Raw genomic sequence first — 20389 nt, 5'->3', positions numbered from 1 at the left:
TAATCCATGACACCTACATCATGTCAGACCGCCGTAAGCATTTGACTCCCGCTCTGCAGATTTCAAAAATAAAGGTGTTGTGACAAATAATATTTACACATTCTTTGATTAATAACAGGTGTCCTAGAAGAAACTTTATAGTTTTCAGCCGGCAAGGGATACAGTATATCTGCAACAAAAATATGATTCGTTTTTCACAAAGTGGCAGAAAATAGCTACTGTACGCCAGTTGGAGCCAAAGGAGAAAGAAGAATCTTTCTATTAGCTTAAATCTCACAGCAGCCACTGTAAGCCTGGTTGCAAATGATTGTTTTAATGTCTATTTACAATGCCTGGATTTTGAGAGACAAATACAGTAGTTGTTTCAGTTTTATTGAAACTGCTAATGGATGATCATCTGCATTTCCGCTAGATGATGCTTGCTTACAGTAGTTGTGATATCCTTGGTATCTTCAGTCCTTAGGATTTTAGGATGGAACAAGTGAGAAAGGAGAATTCAGAGACATCCGTGTGGTTAAGTTATGTCTCATGCTCAGTTATACCTAGACTATGTGGATTATTTTCATCACATGGCAGCATTTGGTCTTGATTATCTGTTGTGTGTTATGTCCTTTTGCTGATCTGAAACTTTTCAGAACGTTATGTGATGGTGTTTTGTTTACGTTTACATTATAACCAAGAACCATCCCTGAAAGGGGAGGTGCGTAATACCATTTTTTAAGTACTGTATAAGTTCTGGGTTCTCAGAACTCACGTTAGTATTACCTCCTGAGCTGGGCCCAAATTTGGTTCTGAGAACCATTATGTGAAACAAATCCAGAACCTGTGAAATACGTTTCATGGCACGGTTCACTTAGTTCTTGTAGTCAAAAAGCGCCTATATACCCCACAATGACCACCATTCATCTCTCGGACAAGGGGGTGAGTAACAGGGGGAAGAAAGGAACTGTGGGGAATTATGGACTCTGAGGAAGAGAGAGAAATTATGTAATGATAAGATCATAGAATCCAGAGGGCAAAGCTCTTCTCTTGAAAATCGAAAAAAAGAGTCTGCGCCCTGGATCAGGCTCCCACGGGAAATGCATTCCATAACCACTAAGGTGATGCTTCGAGCGTCTTAGCTCTTCCTTAGTTGCAAGCTCGAAACGTCACCTTGATGGTAATCTGAGTTCCCAGAAGTTCTCGCCAGCTCTCCTTGATGGTAATTGAATGAATTCCCTATGGTAGCATGATCCAGTGTGCAGATTCTATTTTTAACATGTTGCTTTTTCCAGCACCTGGGTTTTTCTCTTTTGTTTGACCGCGCTGTGTATTGTAAACCTTCTGCAAAGTTCTTCTCATACAGTATCACATAATACAGAAAGGAGGAGAAAGGAAAGGGAGGATAGGATGGGATTGGTGTCTAGGATAGAGGGATGCAGAGGTGAGGTGCATGTAGAGTAGAGACACGCAGACTTTTTAAAAGTTGAATGAAAGATCAATTTCCATACGGACAGGCATCGTTAATATTGAATGTACTTGCATATTCCACGGCACGGCAAGCCCAGAGTCAATTTTATCCTTTATAAATCCATAGGCCCTCTGTGAGTGTAAAGCGTTCCCTCTGGCTCCCTTTGCTCATCAGTATACTGCACCTTACACACATCTTAGAGGCTGTGTTCTGACTTTCAGCACGAGGCAAAGATTCACTCTCTGACGGAGTACATGCAGAACGTGGAGCTGAAGAAGAGACAACTGGAGGACAGTTACGACTCTCTGAGCGAGGAGCTGGCCAAACTCCAAGTTCAAGGTAGGACAGAGCCAATCACACAATGGAATAATGGATATGGAGGCAGGCTGGAAAACAAATATCTACTCAAGACAGCAACATCAATCACATCATAGTACCGAACACACAGAACATTCGATTTTCAGGTCTTGTGCATTTTCATCAGATTGTGTCTGCTGTGAGCATTTATGTTATGTTTTTTGTAATACTTTGCTCCAACTCAATTTCCCCTTTGGTAAAATTCTTGATGCTTAAGTTAAACTTGAACTACAATAGAAGAAATTAGGAACATTAAAGGACCTTACTAATATCAATACAGAGTACAGGTCATTGTCTATACACAGCTTTAGCCATATATTGGACGTAAATATTGACAGTTTCTCTGTTAATGGCTTTATTTTTAGATTTTCTCCAAAGTTACCAAAACAATAATTTAGGTTAATAAGACATCAAGGTCAATCAAGGTTAAGGTTAATTAATTAATTAAGGTTTTGTGATTAAGGTCAATAAGTCATAGACGTTAGCAAGTTTTCAAATCAATCCATGCATCCATTAAGCAGTGACTGGTGCCTTCGTCCCACCTTGAAGAATGTTCATGCTGACATGCATTTAAGGATTTTAGCCCATTGACTTAAAGACCGTTCACATTTATCAAACCTGTCTTGAGTGCCTGGTCCTGGATTATTTATTATTTTTTCTTTTTGGCCATAACTCATCCTCTCTCCCTGAATAGTATTCCCTTCTACGAGCACAATTGGTTTGAGGGACACCATTGGTGCTCCAGCAACTTCTCTATACTGTAGGTTGAGTTGCAAGTAAATACGTGAAGGACATTCTCTCCCACAACAGTCAAAGTCATCTACAGTTTGAATGTGGCCAAATACATTCTCATCCACAACACAGTCAGAGTCATCTACATTTTAAATGTGGCCAAATATAGCCTCAGGGATAACCTCAGCCATGTTGACCTTTGTCACTTGAACCACATGAACCATAATAGCGTTGAACTGATAATTCAGAAATAAAATAAGCGAACATTCGTTGAAATTAGCAGATCTACAAGTTCAATGTCGTCGTAACGCGGCTCGTTGTGAGCTTGTAGACCAGCTATTTTCGGTGAAGAAATTTGGCGTAGAGGGAAAGAAATAGCAGACCTCTGGGGGACCCCGGTCAATAAAGTATATAGGATTTAAAACAACTATCCTATGAGCAGTGTTGGGGGTAAAGCTGTTACTGTAAACGGAATACTTTTTGGGGTAGGGAGTATGGAGTAACCTAACGTTAATTTTTCATTTAAACTACTCGGTTACTTAGTTACCTTTTCCAAAATAATGGCGTTACTTCGTTACATTTAAGACCTATATTTCCCTGTAATTTCCATGTTGCTACAAAGAAAAGGAAAATCCATCCGAACATTTGCGCTGTTTCCTGAAATGAACAAGCTCGTCTCTGTCAACGGAGACTTGCGCGGATGTTACACGAAAATCGGTGACCGATTATTTGCAGTCTGTGGTGATTGCTTAATCATTCTATTCTGACGTGACTGGCGGTATTACTGGTCTTTTATTAAAGTAATTTGTCACACCTGTGCGACATTTGCGATTGAGAGAAGACAGAGAGGTTGCCCTTTAGTACAGTAGTGGAAGTATTCACATTAATTGGGGATTTATTGGTTGAAGGGAGGAGAATTTCAAACCAAATTAACCTTGGTGAAGCCCAGCACAGCTCCACAACACTGGTGGTCACTCCAGTAGGCTGCACTCTTGATTTTATGTTTACCAAACTTCCTCGCAGGGGGCTTTTAATTGTCGGTAACGCAAAAATAATTTAACAAATTACTTTTCTCAGAAGGTAATCCTGTAACATAATGGAATACTTTTTAATGGCAGTAATCCTGTAAGTGACGTTACCCATTGTGTATGAGTAATCATGCATGTAGCTTCCAAAACTCTAGCTCCAATTTAGGACACTTAGATTAATGGCTGATTTTTAAATTGCTGCAAACCATGAATGAGTGAGTTAGTGGGTGAGCGACAGGAAGTAATGTACTGTAGGTCACCACCAAAATGAGTATATCAGACCAAACTAACTGCAAATCATTCTCACTGCAGATGTGCATTTAAGTACATAAAATAAATGGTACGCAAGGGTGGATAAATCAATATTGGCCCAACTCCAGGATCAAAGGAGTGCAATCCTTAAAGGAGTAGTTCAGTTTTTTTTTGTTTTTGTCACATTCCTGAGCCAATAATATGATGACCGACTCAAAGAGTCCGAGACTCTTTGCATCTATTGACCGATAGAAGAAAATAAGTAATGTTTTGGGTGAACTACTCCTTTACACCAGCTCAGTGGCCTTGTGGTTTGAGTGTCCGCCCTGACACTGAAAGGCCGGGGTTTGATTCCTGGCCGGGTCATACCAAAGACTTACCCCAAGGTTGGCTTGGGGTAAGTCCCTGCGACACACTAGTGTCATGTCCAGGGGGTGTACTTGTACATCAAGCTGCCTCACGCTAAGGAAACAGGAGATAGGCTCCTGCCCTATGGGCCTCAGAGCTCGGCAAGGCTTACTTATACTCCTTTAAGTCACTATCGGTAGATAAAGACAAGATACTCTAGTCTAGGACATATTGATGGCACAATGATAGATCATTCTAATTGTATTAGTCAAAAACACAAATAGTAGATTGTGTCACTCAGTGAGAACTGATAGGCACTCTGTGAGAGGAATTTACAACGCCGGATAGATATGATTAAACTTAAGGCACAAATTAGGTCACCTTGACTGCGCCGTTCACCACAGGCAGTCAGTTTTTGTTTGAAACTGTACTGTTGCTGATGGTAAGTCACTGTCATCACTTAATCACCACTGTGACTGCCTGTGAGCTTTTCTGTCTGAAGCCCGGTTTATATTTCGGTATCACGTGCCCAAAGTAGCCGATTTACAACCTCACAACGCGTTGTGAGCGTTCAGATCGGCTACTTTAGGCGGGTGACACCGTCATACGACGGAGCATAAATCAAGCATGACTGTGTCTCTCTTGCTCTTTCCCTGTGTCTACACTTCAGACACAGGAAGCTTAGGGAATCAGTCAAGCTTAGGGAATTCATGTAATCATTGGAAATGATTGTGTGTGTGCGTGTGTGCGCGTGTGTGCTTTTCAGAGACCATGTCAGAGGTAGTCAGGAGGGACAAACAGGCAGCTGTCCAGGAATCTGGTGATGTAAAGGTAACCATGGTTACGGCGTGAATAATTTGGTGTAATGACCTTATGCCGCAGTGCCACAGCAAATAATATCTTGCTGCTGTTGTGGAAGAGTGCATATGCCTGTGTCCCATGTGTGCTGCTGTACATGTGTTTTTGCATGTACACGTCTACATTGATGCATGTAACACCATGCGATTGTCCCTTCTCTCTCACGTGATGCATTTCATCACTGTCGGGGCAGAAACCTTGAATGTCCGAAACTGTTACTTTTCAGGAAATGGGAAAAAGAACCTGCGTTCCAATGGATCCAGTGTAGTTATTATTTAGTCACAAGCTCTTAATAATTTGCATTGTTTCAATAATTATGAAACCCACAGACTTAACCGCTTTCAATTTCACTTTCAAAATGTTTCCAAAATAGCGAAAATAGCAGATCTACAAGCTCACAACATGTCGCGATGTGACACGTTGCATGGTAGACCAGCTATTTTTCACTACTTTTACGTGACACTCTTGTACGACGAAGTAGGACATTAATTTGCGAAAAATCATGCATTGAAATGAGGTTTCTGCCTGACAGCAACGAATTGCATTCTTGCATGTCCCTCTGATGGGCCTCACGCGCATCAGTGTAACTCCCCTCTCTCATTAACCACGTGTGTCTCACTGATGGCATTATGTGTGTGTGTGTGTGTGTGTGTGTGTGTGTGTGTGTGTGTGTGTGTGTGTGTGTGTGTGTGTGTGTGTGTGTGTGTGTGTGTGTGTGTGTGTGTGTGTGTGTGTGTGTGTGCGCGCGCACAGTGTTTGTGCATTTGGGCTCGCTCTCACGCCCACCTGTCTGCTGATGTGTCTGAATTCTCTCCTGTGTCATCACTTATGCATCTCACCTTGCTTTTATAGCCTTGCTCTTATTATACTGTTCAACAAGCCAGGAGGGGATACATTACATCGATCATAGACAAGGATACATATGAAGGACAATACCTGGGGTTCAAAGTACAGATCATAAATGATGATAAATGAAAACGATGTTAGAAAATTATATCAATAAATATATTTATCACCCGAGCATTAGGCAAGCTTATCCAAACGATTGCATATCATCACGCACCACTAGGCGAAGACCGATGCAGTCAACTCAAGGGTGGATAATACAAGGGTAGCAACGAATGCCGGGTGTTTACCTTGCATACCCATGACCGTAATTGCATAAATGAAAATTGCATTTGATAAACACATTACATTAATAGATTAACATTACTGTCAATCAGAAGCTCCCCTGCAAATGATTCAGTATTCCCGCTGCGTCAAGGGTGATCGTACACTGAGAATTGCCAATCCACAAGCTCAGAGTCACAATACATTGCAGTGCAACGCATTTTGGTGCACGACTGCAACCGAGTATAAATCCGACATTACTGTCTGTAGTTCAGCACGCGGTGGAAAATTTGCTGTGCTGATTGGTTAGCTGACATAAAACCCATACTGTAGGAAAATATACCGTTTTCGCTTGCACTGATTGGTCAGTGGCTGTATGACCCTATAGGGAAGATACAGCAGCTGACCAATCAGTGGTCCTTTTATTAATCCCCTCACCCAGGGTGAATACGAGCTTGCTGTGCAATAAATATATACTGTAAATACAAACCATTACAAACCATTGAAAAGCAGAGGGGTACTATGTAAACAATTCAATTCATACAGTATAATCATATAGTATAGCCTACAGTAGTACATCACTGTTGAACATTTCAAACATGTTGCACAAAATCCTAACTTGCATTTTTGGGTCATATTTAAAAATAGTCAAAAACTACAAACTCACAGCATGTGAGCTGCTAGTTTCGGCATTCGTCACACGTGAACTACGTATGTGGAACATAAGTGCTTAACATGTCTGAACATGTCTTAACATTAAGCATTCAGACATGTGTGTCTGAACACACACACACACACACACACACACACACACACACACACACACACACACACACACACACACACACACACACACACACACACACACACACACACACACACACACACACACACACACACACACACAGTGTGTGTCTGGGGAAACACTGGCCTTCATGTAGTTCAGGATATTTTGCACAATGTGTGCCATCCCTCTCCTGTGTTGTCTCATTATCATGTCGTTTGCATGTCTTTTTTGTCCCCTCCTGTTGTTCTCCATAAACATCAGAGGGCTCTGGAGCAGCAGATGGAGTCCCACCGCGAGACGCACAGCAAACAGCTTGGCCGCCTGCGAGACGAGATCAATGAGAAGCAGAAACTCATCGACGACCTCACTGAGTCAGTGCTTCATTATCATTCCACACTCACACTGTGTTCAGTCCGGGAGGCAACTTCTCAAGTTCTTAACTTTTACCCAGGAGTCAGATCTAGTGGGGCGTGGTGTTACAGAACCAATGCAATGATTTAAACTCAGGCAGTTTCATATCGATTTCTAACACAATGAGCATCATGTTATTCGCTTCTGGGCGATTAAATGGTTCTAATTGTTGTGCTTGTAGGAGTGAGTGAGAGTGTAACTGTGCAGCCCACTGCATTCCGATATTCCTATCCTTCAGTGCTGCTCTGCAACAATAGAGGCACAGAGATATTTGGCTGGTTTGGCAGGTAGCTGCCTGGCTGGCTATTGCCTGACCGCCTGTGGACAGCTGATTAACTATGCGTACTGTCAGCCATTCAGAGCATTCATCAGAACCTGCGGGAAACGTCTGTCCGTGGAGAGCAGGCTTTTCCCCAAGGAGCCGTCACTGCACTTCAGTATCCCTCAACAGACAAGGAAACACACGCTGACAGGCACATATACACACACACAGACAGACAGACACACACGTGCACACACACACACACACACACGCACACGCACACGCACACGCACACGCACACACACACACACACACACACACACACACACACACACTCAGGCATGCACCTAGACACTGACAGATGAGCTTAGAATGATATACTATGTGCTGTTCTCCAGCTCAAACACATGCAGAATGACATTCTGCCATATAGCACACAGGAGTTGTGGAGGTTGTTAAATATTGATAGTGTTCCATCACTTCATCTAATGGGGGCAATCCTGCCTTAATGATGCTTAAAGTCAACTCGCAAGGCAAAGCAAATGTATTTCTATAGCATATTTCAACAAGAAGGCTATTCAAAGAGCTTTATACAAACCATTAAGAGGATTAAGACAAAAGAGGCACATTATAAAAAGATTGAAACACATTTGAATACAATTTAAAAAAACATTACGAGCATTGCATAAGAGTGCAAAAGAAACACATGATAAAAGGACATTTGATATAATTAAACATTGTTATTAAGGAGTAGAGAATGGAAAATAAGTCTAAGTTAAAATAAAATGGGAAAATAATAAAATCTAATTACACAAACAATGTGATACAGATGTGACAGGAGACATCACTCTCCCTTAATATAGGCAGGAATGGCTGTAATTGACTGTACACAAAGAACATGCTACAATAAACACCAAACCATAAAAACACTGCTGATAATAAATCCAGACAGATTGTTACGACTGTTCATGCCGCTCATGGAGAAATCTGTACATACATACATACATACATACATACATACATACATACATACATACATACATATACATACAGTATACAGTCATACATACATACATACATACATACATACATACATACATACATACATACATACATACATACATACATACATACATACATACATACATACATACACACACATACATACATAAACACAAGCACATTTCACTCAGTCATGTGTGTGTGTGAGTGAGTTAGTGTTGGTCATTCGTTTATTTGATGCATTATGTTGTAGTTGCATTCATTATGTCTGAAGTCAATAAACACCTGGAAGTTTATGGAGCTCCATCCACACCTATAAAAATAAAATAGAGGCATTTATTCAAACACACACACGCACACACACACACACACACACACACCCCCACACACACACACACACACACACACACACACACAGACACACACAGACACACACACACACACACACACACACACACACACACACACACACACACACACACACACACACACACACACACACACACACACATACACATACACAGACAGAAACCTTTATTTTCTATTAATAAGATCTATAGATTTTTTTATTAAGTGGTGTGGTTTTAATTCAACTCAGAAAGAATACACTCTTCGGTCCATTTGGTTCCATTTGTACACTTTCTGAGTTATGGGTTGGAAAGGTTTAGCATGAATGAGTGATTGTCTACCAGCGACCATTGAGTACACTATAATAATAAAAAATCATTAAAAGATATAGTGGTCATATATCAATCAGCACAGCTGCTGTTTGACAGGGATTTAAAGATGTCAACTTTAAGTCACAGGAGGAGTGCAAGCTGAGGTTAATGGCTGGTCTGTTTTGTTGGTCTGTGTTTTCTTCTGTCAAATACTTTGTTGTTGTTGTCAAGTATTTACTCGTTCCTGGAAGCATTGGTGCAAAATACCTGCTTGACATTTTTTTCTTTTGAAGTGCTGTGTAATAGGGAAGGTGGAATGGAACTACTGCACTTATTTGGTCTTGTATAACAATGTGTAGCTAAATGAAACAGCAGTGATTGTTGGTTGTGAAGTGTAGTTACTGTTTCAGCAGCAACTTTAGTAGTACCAAAAGTGCTCTCTGTTGCTGTAATGTACCCATTGAGACCCCACCAAAAGATTCATGATTTAAGGAAACATTCATTTCTTATGGATGATTGTGAGACTGCCCAAAGGTTAAAATGTAATCTAATAAAATTCCAATAAAACTCTCTGATATCCGCCCATGCCAAATACTGCAGATGAGTAGATGAATTATAGATGTGTCCTGCTTTCATACAGTATATTCACGATCAATGAAATAAAACTTTTAAGCGGATGTAAATACTGCATGAATAGAGCAAATTAATCGGCCACATTAGCAGGCTTGGCAACATAATAGAAACTTAAAGTGATGCGTTTGGTCTGACGTGTAGATCTTCACAATGCAACAGCAACGTTAGTTTGCAAACATTACTGTAGCTTGCCAACATTAGCTTAACAGATTATTCTTCTATATCTATTTTTTACTGAAATTAACCAGAACACTTTGACACTCCTGACTTTTAACTACGGCACCTATTTAGGAAAAGATGAGGTAAGATAAAACTTTATTGATCCCCATGTGGAAATGCAGGTGCCTTGCGGCAACAGCAGTAAGCTGATCGATTGACTCTTTGTTTTCTGTTGAAACGCAAGTGATATGACCCATGGTTAAGTGCCTAAAGGGGTGGATTGATGTTGCTCATCTTTTACAGCCGTAACCAGAGGCAGCACTTGGAGCTGGAACAACTTCACGATGACTTTGAGACTCTCCGAGGCCAGGACCTCCACAAGAGCTTGCAGCTGGAGGAGCTGAGGTGAGACTCCCACTATATGCTTTTTACAAAATCACTGTCACTGTGGTTCTCAAAGTGGGGTCTGGGGACGCCCAGGGGTCCTTGTGGGGGATCCAGGGGGTCCCCTCACCAGCAGACTTATCTAATATAGCATCAAAATTTAACCACTTAAAGGCTATATACATCAGCTATGCCGATCTACAAGCTCACAACGGTGTTGCGGCACTGAGCTTGTAAGTCTGCTATTTTCAAACTATCTTGAAACTCAAATCCTATATGTGGGTCCCTGGCATAAAATATTTTCTGATGTGGGTCCGTTGCCGAATACAAATTAATTTGGGGGTCCTTGACACCATAACGTTTGAGAACCGCTGGCTTAGAGCACCTGGAGGCTCCACATTTCTCTTCTCTCCCTCTCTGTCTCGCTGTCTATCTCTCTCTGGTCATTAAGGACTGTTGGTATAGCCTACTATATGTTTAGCATTCAGTCAGTGTGTGATTTTGTGCATTGACCTTTGCAGTGTGTTGCATCACTGTGGCAGATGACTAATGACCACTTATTGGTCAGCCTGGCTGCTCAGAGGAAATACCAGGGAATGATTACATTTTTTCGAATTGCCAGAATGTTTTATCTTTTTTTTCTCTATTCTCTCTCTCTGTTTTCTCAATTCCCTATCACTTTGTCTGTCTGTCTGTCTGTCTGTCTGTCTGTCTGTCTGTCTGTCTGTCTGTCTGTCTGTCTGTCTGTCTGTCTGTCTGTCTGTTTGTCATAGATTTCTCAATGAGCGGCATGAACAGTCGAAACAGGATCTCAAAGGGCTGGAGGAGACTGTCGTAAGTCATTATTTACCACAACAATTCAATTAGGACTCCTTCACTAACATGCCAGCGATCCAATACACACCCTCTCACTCTGACCCTTTCTGTTCTCTTCAATCTATTCCTTTCTTCCTTTCTTCCTTTCTTCCTTTCTTCCTTTCTTCCTTTCTTCCTTTCTTCCTTTCTTCCTTTCTTCCTTTCTTCCTTTCTTCCTTTCTTTCTTTCGTCCCCTTAGGCTCGTGAGCTCCAGACCCTCCACAACCTTCGCAAGCTTTTTGTTCAAGACCTCACGTCTCGAGTCAAAAGAGTAAGCATTCTTCACCTGCTTTCAAACAAATCAGACATTGTTTCACACAGCCGAAGCAGCGGACACTGTCCTCTTACCTGTCTTCTTTGTTCCACAGAGTTCAGAAATGGAGGCTGATGATACTGGGGGGTATACCATCCAGAAACAGAAGATTTCCTTTCTTGAGAACAACCTGGACCAACTTACAAAAGTTCACAAACAGGTACCACTGAAATATGTGATTTGGTGTCCCTTTACACCAAATGAAAAACATTTTACGCTGTGACTCTGAAACAGGTAGCTGCCTATAAGAGTCTGTGTGTGTGTGTGTGTGTTTGTCCAAAGCTACAGTAATCTCGCAAACTGTGCACACTGTCACTAGGCTAACGTAGAATCCCACACATTTTTGCTCACATATTTTTTATATAACTTATAATGGAAGTGGTGCCCGGATTTTCTAAGTTTGGGCACGGATGACACCATTGGCTAGACTCTTTCAGAGCCAAGCCGACTAGAGAATGTCGGTCGAATGACACACAAAGCCATGCCGTTATTAGACACACTCTTGTTTTTGTGTAACCAAAGGTGGAGATAATAAATAATTACTCATGTATTCCTTTTTCAGTAATTTTTGTCTTAAACCCCATTTAGACCTGTTACACCTATACGTTGTTATACCTTTCCTTGTGTCATTTTAGTCGTTATATACAGTAGCAACATTATATATTTTTCATGTTTTGAGTAAAGATTTGTTTTTCAGAAAACTTAGGTCAGGATTTTGAAGGCGTTTTTAGATCAAATCAAATTATCAAATCTGCAATCAATGTGAAATCAATGGATGATGCGTGCGTGCGTGCGTGCGTGCGTGCGTGCGTGCGTGCGTGCGTGCGTGCGTGCGTGCGTGCGTGCAACTACACACCAAAATCCAGAGTGTGAATTGGACTGCAGTGTAGACTGTACTGAGGCACAGCAGTAAGTAAGGCAGATATATCGGAGCAAAACATAAAAGGGTGATGACAGTGAGTCAAATTAATATAGAGCACAGTGTGTGCCGTTTGTCACTGCTTTCCTCTGAGCAATAGTGCTTTTCCACCATCAATCATCCCTCTGTCACAGCCACTGATAAACGTTCCAGCCCTTGAAAACAAAGCTGCAGGAGGTGCAATCCACCTCAGTATCAAGCAATGGTGGAGGAAGTACTCTGATTTTGTTTTACTTGAGTAAAAGTACCAATACCACAATGTAGAAATAATCTGTGAAAGTATAAGTCCTTTATTCAAAAGTTTACCTGCTGAGTAAAAGTACAAAAGTATTGGCATCAAAATATACTGTATCAAAAGTCGAATACTGGTATCCTAAGTGCGCTCCCTCTTTAGTTCCTGGAATGTGACGTGTCACGTGACATTCTCGGCAGCCCGGCTTGCAATTGGCCACTGCATTCTGGACAAAGGCGGGCCACATTGATGCTTATATGAAATAAGCGCTCTTGTTGCATTTTAACGCGTGATTTTTGAGGGGCCTCAATTGGAATGAAAAACTGTTTATTTATATTTAAAAAATAATAATTTGAGGAAATCTCATGAGGCCCCCTGACTCTTGAGGCCCCAGGCGGTCACCTAACCTTGCCTAGTGGTAAGTCTGCCCCTGCCTAACCCTAACCCTAACCATAACTTTAGTAAAACTATGCTTATAGGCATATTGTATTTGCACTGTTATTGATATGTTTTACCTTTTATTCTTGTTTTTAATTTACCACAAAAATGATGAAAACAATTAAAAACCTGACAAATTATTTTAGCTATTACTATTATAATATTATATTGCAAGGATTAGAACATGATGAGGGATATACACCTCGTAGGACTTGCACTCGCTGTCCCTCCAATTTTCTAGCATAATCCTGAAGCGTCCAGGAGGGAAACGAGAGTTCAGTTTTAAGTCACACTGCAGACGATTCAAAGTGTCTGCTGCACTAAAGCACTAAAAGCAATCTGGCCTAAATCAGTCCTGGGCCTGGCATGAGCCACCCAGTCAACCAGTCAGCCGCTGGAGACAGTTAAAAATGGACCAGAGCTCCAATTCAACAAATAAGTAATATACAATGGTAATGTTTCGACCAGGGCTTTAAGATTGTAGCGTTTGCGGTCCCTCACAGCTAACTCACTAACTTAAATAAAAGAAGGAAACATGGATTGACGTTTTAACCGGAGAACCGGGTTTTATTGCCCTTTCAATACAGGCTAAAACTGGGTTGGGAGGGTGCCGAAAAACAACAAAGAGGCTGCGCTGTCTGTCTAGCTTGAGTCTCTCCACACACTGTGCCACCATAGTGTCTCTGCCACTTCCTTGTTCCTCTTCGTGGGCTTCTCCTTTACCCACCCCCTTTGATCCTGTGTTAACCCCTTCTCAGCCTGACCTAAACTGCATACCTGAACTAGGCACCTCCTCCCCCCATCAAAACCCCCCCCTCCCACAAGTCTCTGTCATTATTCCAGCAGGGTCGCTACAATATAGATACCAGTGATTATTGCATCTGACAGAGAGGACCAACCCACCTTATCATAAAGGATACAGTGATGAGTACTATTGCTATCACTGGTAATAAACCCCAGGGCATATGCTTGCACATGCATCTCGCACGAAAAAAATGTAACGTAAAAATGGACACTTCCGTTAGAGGCCCCTTAAAATACAATTGCTCTTTTCTGCAATGGCTCTTTCTTATTCTCTTTCTTCAATAAATACAAAAATGCACCCCAACTCATCTCCTGCTCTCGCGTAGAGACAGTCGCCATCTTCTTCGCATCCCCCCACACACAGCGGGTAATTTAAGTTGGCCGTGTTAAAAGCTCTGCAGACTGGCACACAGTACATATTCAGCCGGGCAGGCAGATTGGTGAGTGGAGGGAGCTGCAGTGCAGTGGTCTGTCAGGCAGAAAACCAATCCTAAAGTGTTGTGCTGGATGAGGCCATCTTTCCACCACCTGCTGATACAGTGGGGAGAAAGGGCGTGTTCATAAATCAGCTGGCTCTCAGTGGAAGGATAAGGCTCTCTCATAGACAGCAGTGCACAGTTCTAGATGAGTCCTTTGCTCCTCCAGAATGTCTTCTTCTGTGTAGAGATATTATACAGCTCTAGAATGATGTAGGCTCTCTACTGTATCTATCAATCTGTCTGTACACAGTGTGTCTGTATGTCTTATTTATAGGTATGTACTATATATATAAATATATATTTTTATATGCTATATAACATATATGGGTATGGGAAGTGATAAAAGGACTAGAGGTTGATTGCTGTTATCAGCCCCTGAACCGATACGGCAGCTGACCAATCAGTGCAAGCTAAAGTGCCACACACACACACACACACACACACACACACACACACACACACACACACACACACACACACACACACACACAGACACACCCCCACACCCCACACACACACACACACACACACACACACACACACACACACACACACACACACACACACACACACACACACACACACACACACACACACACACGAATTGTGTCGTGTCATGGTATGAACTAATCTCTGTGGTTCCTTATTTAGGTCTCTTCTTGCTACTGGGGACTTGACCTAATTGGTTGTTTTTTTTCTGCAATAAAGGACTGACAAGCAAACATTCAACATGACCTATATGCCTGTAGTGTTTCTTGGAAATAGCATAATCAGCCTTTATGCCACTGTTAGGTAGCTTTGCCTAATGGCGAAAGCCCAAGGCAGATATGCTTTCCCAACAGGAACTTGATTAGATTTCAACCTTTAATATTAAAAGCAAAAGAAAGCTCATGATGGATCTAAACATGTTCTGTGCACATAGTAGTATATTTTGTAGAATCATGGTGAACGTGGTGCAGTCTCAGTCAGTGCAGTGGGGGCAACAGTAGTTTAATCTAGGGGTAATGAAGTTGTCTGGTGTGTAGTTAACATAAAGTTAAGCAGACCGTATCAATGCATTTATTACATTTGGAGGTAGAGATATTGTTGTCCATATAGCACTGTGGGGGCGAGATGGGTTGTACATTAAGCTGAGCATAAACATAAATTCAGTTCAAGTATTGACTATAGTAGATAGTGTCATTGTCCATATCACCATTGGAGAGAGAGATTGCCCAAAGGGGAATGTTATTTAGACAGATACTGTACTAAGTTGGATGTTCTTGTCACTGTATATTTGCACTTACCTGATATTTGTCCTCTGGTATCCTAGTCCTAGTTTCTATGATGCACTACACATTGTTCTTCTTTGCACTCTACTTACTGTATGTGACGATTCTTGCCATTTACTCCGATTTCACTCACTTGTAATTTTCTCTGGATGAGTGTCTGCAGTGGTGTAAAGTAACTAAGTACATGTACTGGAGTACTGTACTTAAGTACAATTTTGAGGTACTTTCACTTTACTGGAGTATTTCCAATTTTCTATACTTTATACTTCTACTCGCGATGCGACGAGTTGTGAGCTTGTAGATCAAAAGATTTGTATACATTTTTGACATTTTTAACTTGTGAAACGGGACATTCAGCATAATGAGTACTTTTACTTTTAGCACTTTAAGTATATTTTGATGCCAATATTTTTGTACTTTTACTCAAGTAAATTTTGATTACCGGACTTTAAAGGAGCTACACCATGAATTTAAAAAATATATTTGATATTTAATATCATATGGTGTATGTCCCTCAAACCTTTTTCAAAAGGTTTGAGCCTAAATCATCACTCAGATATACTCATCCCAAGTCAATTGTCTCTGGCTTATACAGCACTTTCAGCTGCAATACCAAAACGTCCTCTTGGGCAGGGGGGGGCTACTGAGCAATTCTGTTAATACAAAATTCTGTTAATAAAAAAATATATATTAAAAAAAAAAAAAAAATGAAAAAATTCTGCATAAAAAGAAGCATCTAAGAAAAATACAAAATCGAAAAAAAAACACTTTGAACATTTTTGAACAATTCCACCAAGTGTTTGAGGTGCCTGTTTCACCCACTTCCGGGGGGCGGAGCCAAAATCCGAGCCCGAAGTATTTGTTCGTAGACCCCCACTTAGGGGGGGTAGAAAAAGTTTCGGAGCGATTCGGGCACTTTTCATTTAACATTGGGTTTGCCATCAAAAATGTTTATGACCTCATAAACATTGCCATTCTGAGATCGCCTGTTCAGACACGCCCATTCTGGAAATCCATGAAATGAGAAGGAATGACTGAATTTAAAAAAAAAAACATTTTTTGGGGTACAAGAGACACTGGGGACCCCAAAAAATACAAAAAAACAAGAAAAAAGTGATTTTCATGGTGTAGACTCTTTAACTTGTAACAGAGTGTTTCTACATTGCAGTATTGATACTTTTTTTTACTAAAATCGGAATGCTTTTTCCACCACTGAGTGTCTGATAAATTAAATAGTAAATTGTAAGTGGCCCACTGCCCCCCTGACAGTGGACTGTTGTTTTTAAGGTATAGTTCAGCTGTGAAACATCCATCCCTGGGGAAGAAACCGTTCCTCAGTCTGGAGGCTCTCATAGCGCCTGCCAGATGGTGGGAGGGTAAACAAAATGGCCCTGGGGAGTGAGGTCTTTGGTGATACTGGTACATGTAGCGGTAGCTGAACAAAGGCGTCAGGTGTTGTATACATCCTTCTTGTCTTGACAACCCGCCGCAGAGCTTTCTGTTCAGCAATGGAGCAGCAGGCATGTCACACTGTAATGCAGCACGTCACGGTGCATCAGCAGTCATGTGATTAGACTCGGGGGGGGGGGGGGGGGGGGGGCACCACGAGTGAGTCAGACAGGGTTAGAAGCATGGTCAAAGGGGAAAGTGTGGGGGGGTCAGGGTTCCAGCGGAAAAGTGTGAGAGGTGTTGAGTTGAAAGGGCTAGGCAAAGGCTTTATCCATGGGAAAGGTCCAGGTTACTTGAGCAGGCAATTAGTCTGAACACGCTGAGGTGCAAGGGGGACAAGACTAGAGCAGAGGTAATTCCAGGGAACATGCAGGTCATAACAAGAACAATCAGGCAGACTAATCTGGGTAAATCCTCAGGTTTTGGCTTACGAAACAGGCAGAAAACTGGTCTCATTAGTAGGCAGTGGAATGGCATTTGACAGGCAATAAATACTAATGAGACTCTGGAAATGGGGATAGTTGTGTGGACATGGGCGTGACTCTCTAAACAGTTGTCCATCACTCAGTGTCCGCAGTGGGTTTTCCCTGTCCCTAAAATGTGTCTTGGCACTGTAATCTCCTCCTACACTTCACTTACTTAATTCAGTCATTGTCACTACTGTAAATAATTCACTTTTAAGAGACTGATGTGGTCCTGTAAGAAAGGATATGTATAAAATATTAAAAGGGGAGAGTAGCTACGGGCAAACACTTACTGTGGAGATCAAAGGTTTCCCTTGCAACATCCAAAAGAAAGACATGCATCCTTAATTGAAACTCTAAGGGCAACCTTACCTTAACTTAGGTAGTTTTATGCAACTGTTGTGGAAAAAACTGCAAACTTATTGGGAACGATGGTGGTGAACGCAGTGTTATAGTCAGTGAATAGCATTCTGATGTAATTTTTTTTACAAAGACATGTTGACACTTTGTAACCTGGTACCTTTTCTCGAAAATGTTATGTAATACCAGGATCAAGGCAAAATTACACGTTTTACAACCGGTTGTGTACTGTAGTTACCTTGCTGTCATGTGCGGTAACTCCAAATATTATAAGACTATTTAAGGTATCTTAAATAGTTACGTCCCTAGATTAAAAATACATAATTCAAAATCTCCCCATTGAACTTGCACAGTGTCTCAAAGTCACTCTTTTAGCACACAAATGCAAACAAAGCAGATTCTGACAATGTATAACATTACAAAACCAGATAGCCTACTGTTTAAAAAAAAAAACTGTTTTAATAAAAATGATAAATAAACTTAAAAAGAATAAGTAATAAGTAATATTGCTTTAATGTGGAATCTGTCACAGCCTCTAGCAAACTTCTCCAGTCACTCAATATATGTGTGTCTGTCCATGTCTATATTTGTGTGTCGGTGACAGCTGGTACGTGACAATGCAGATCTTCGCTGTGAGCTTCCAAAGCTGGAGAAGCGCCTTCGGTCTACGGCTGAGCGAGTCAAGGCCCTGGAGGGCGCACTGAAAGAGGCCAAGGAGGGGGGTATGAAGGACCGCCATCGCTACCAGCAGGAGGTGGAGCGCATCAAGGATGTAATGAGGGCCCGTAACCCGCTGCGCAGGCCCCACGCCGCGCTGATCGGTAACGCACACTCATCTCACCACCTCCTCATGTCCTGTCCTTGCACACACACACACCCATGCACCTTTTGTACAAGAAACGCATGCAGCATGAGAAGTATGTTAGGGTACCAGGTACCTGGAAACGAGAACATCTGTGCTTCGTCGTGTAGACTTATAAACAGTACGGATAAAAATCACATCAGCTCTATGCACTGACTGTAGTAAGGATCGCTTCACGTAAAGGGTTACCCTAACCCTAACCATGAAATTATTATTCTTTTTTATATTACTGTTTTCAATTATTCATTTATTTATTTATTTAATTTTCCTCTCCTTTCCAACTGATCTTCACATTATTAACCCTTTAAAGTTTAAACCCTACAGTATATACTTATATGGCTATTATGATATGCCCAGAATTGGAACGCTAGGGGTCAAGACTTAAAGGTAGGGTAAGTGATATTTTTTGGTTAAAACAAAAAGTATTTTGTTAAAAGGTTAAAGCACTATATTCTGATAGTAATCATTGCTATAGAGCGTTTGTTCAGTAACAGGAGTCTCCCCGTCTCTCCAGCTCTTTAATAAACAGAAAATACATTTTCCGGTAGGTGTCAAAATCTCAGCCAATCAGGAGAAAGTACCCATTTTTAAGCTTCATTTTTATAGTGTTCCAGTTCCAATTTTGCCTGCTCATTTCTTAGTGTCATCACTTCCAATTTCACTTGTTTAATCTATATATTGATTGAGTTCTCTATCCTGATTGGATACAATTGGAAATGAAACTGAAACTGAAACTAAAATGCATTTGCTGTTTTATAAAGAGCTGGAGAGACAAGGAGACTCCTTTTACTGAACAAACACTCTATAGCAGGGCTACTCAACTTAAGATGGCTCAGGGGCCACTCAGCAAAATACCAAAAGTCCAAGGGGCCGCCATAAAAATGACGGTCCTATTTTGGATTTTTCGATTTTGTAACGCACAAGAAAATGTACATTTTGACATCATATTCTTTTCACTGTACCAGTTTATTTTGTGTTGTGTGTATGTCCAGTGGCAGACACCTAGAAAAATGTGGGGGTCAAACCCCCCCAAAAACCCGAAATGCATAGAAAACTATGCATTATACCTGTAACAATTGACGCACCTGTATGTATGTCTGTCTGTTTGTTTTTGAAAAATGTTTTAGCAACCCATATATTTGAACGGAAATGTATATATATATTTTTATTTTATTTTTTGACCATGAGGGGGCCACCAAGACGCTGCGATCGGGCCGCATGCGGCCCGCGGGCCGCGGGTTGAGTAGCGCTGCTCTATAGCAATGAGTACTATCAGAATATAGAGCTATTTAACACTTATTTTAACCAAAGAAAATCACTTACCCTACCTTTAAAGTGGCTGCATTGGTTCATTCAATGTGCACATACGACAACACACATACGATAAGACACAATGCACACATTCGCGCACTTCATTAAACGAGCATCAATAGCGACCAAAACCAGCAAAACTCATGTAATGGTTTCCATGGCTTCCATGTGTGAGGCAGTGTAATCAGCAGATCATCGTC

General features: G+C 41.3%; 1 protein-coding gene across 1 annotated transcript in view; it reads left to right on the top strand.

The window, feature by feature from the left end:
* Positions 1–20389, top strand: part of kif5ab (kinesin family member 5A, b) — a gene marked incomplete at both ends in the record, with an annotated part of 113569 nt that overhangs the window by 83253 nt on the left and 9927 nt on the right. Inside the window, 8 exon segments of the mRNA XM_080423525.1 lie at positions 1672–1789; positions 4934–4998; positions 7184–7293; positions 10352–10453; positions 11206–11266; positions 11487–11558; positions 11656–11760; positions 18621–18837. Coding sequence (XP_080279651.1) covers positions 1672–1789; positions 4934–4998; positions 7184–7293; positions 10352–10453; positions 11206–11266; positions 11487–11558; positions 11656–11760; positions 18621–18837 — 850 coding nt within the window.

This window comes from Gymnoscopelus braueri (genome assembly GCF_963280865.1).
Source record: "Gymnoscopelus braueri genome assembly, chromosome: 3".
Lineage (NCBI taxonomy): Eukaryota > Metazoa > Chordata > Actinopteri > Myctophiformes > Myctophidae > Gymnoscopelus > Gymnoscopelus braueri.
This window is presented reverse-complemented; position numbering and strand designations above follow the sequence as displayed.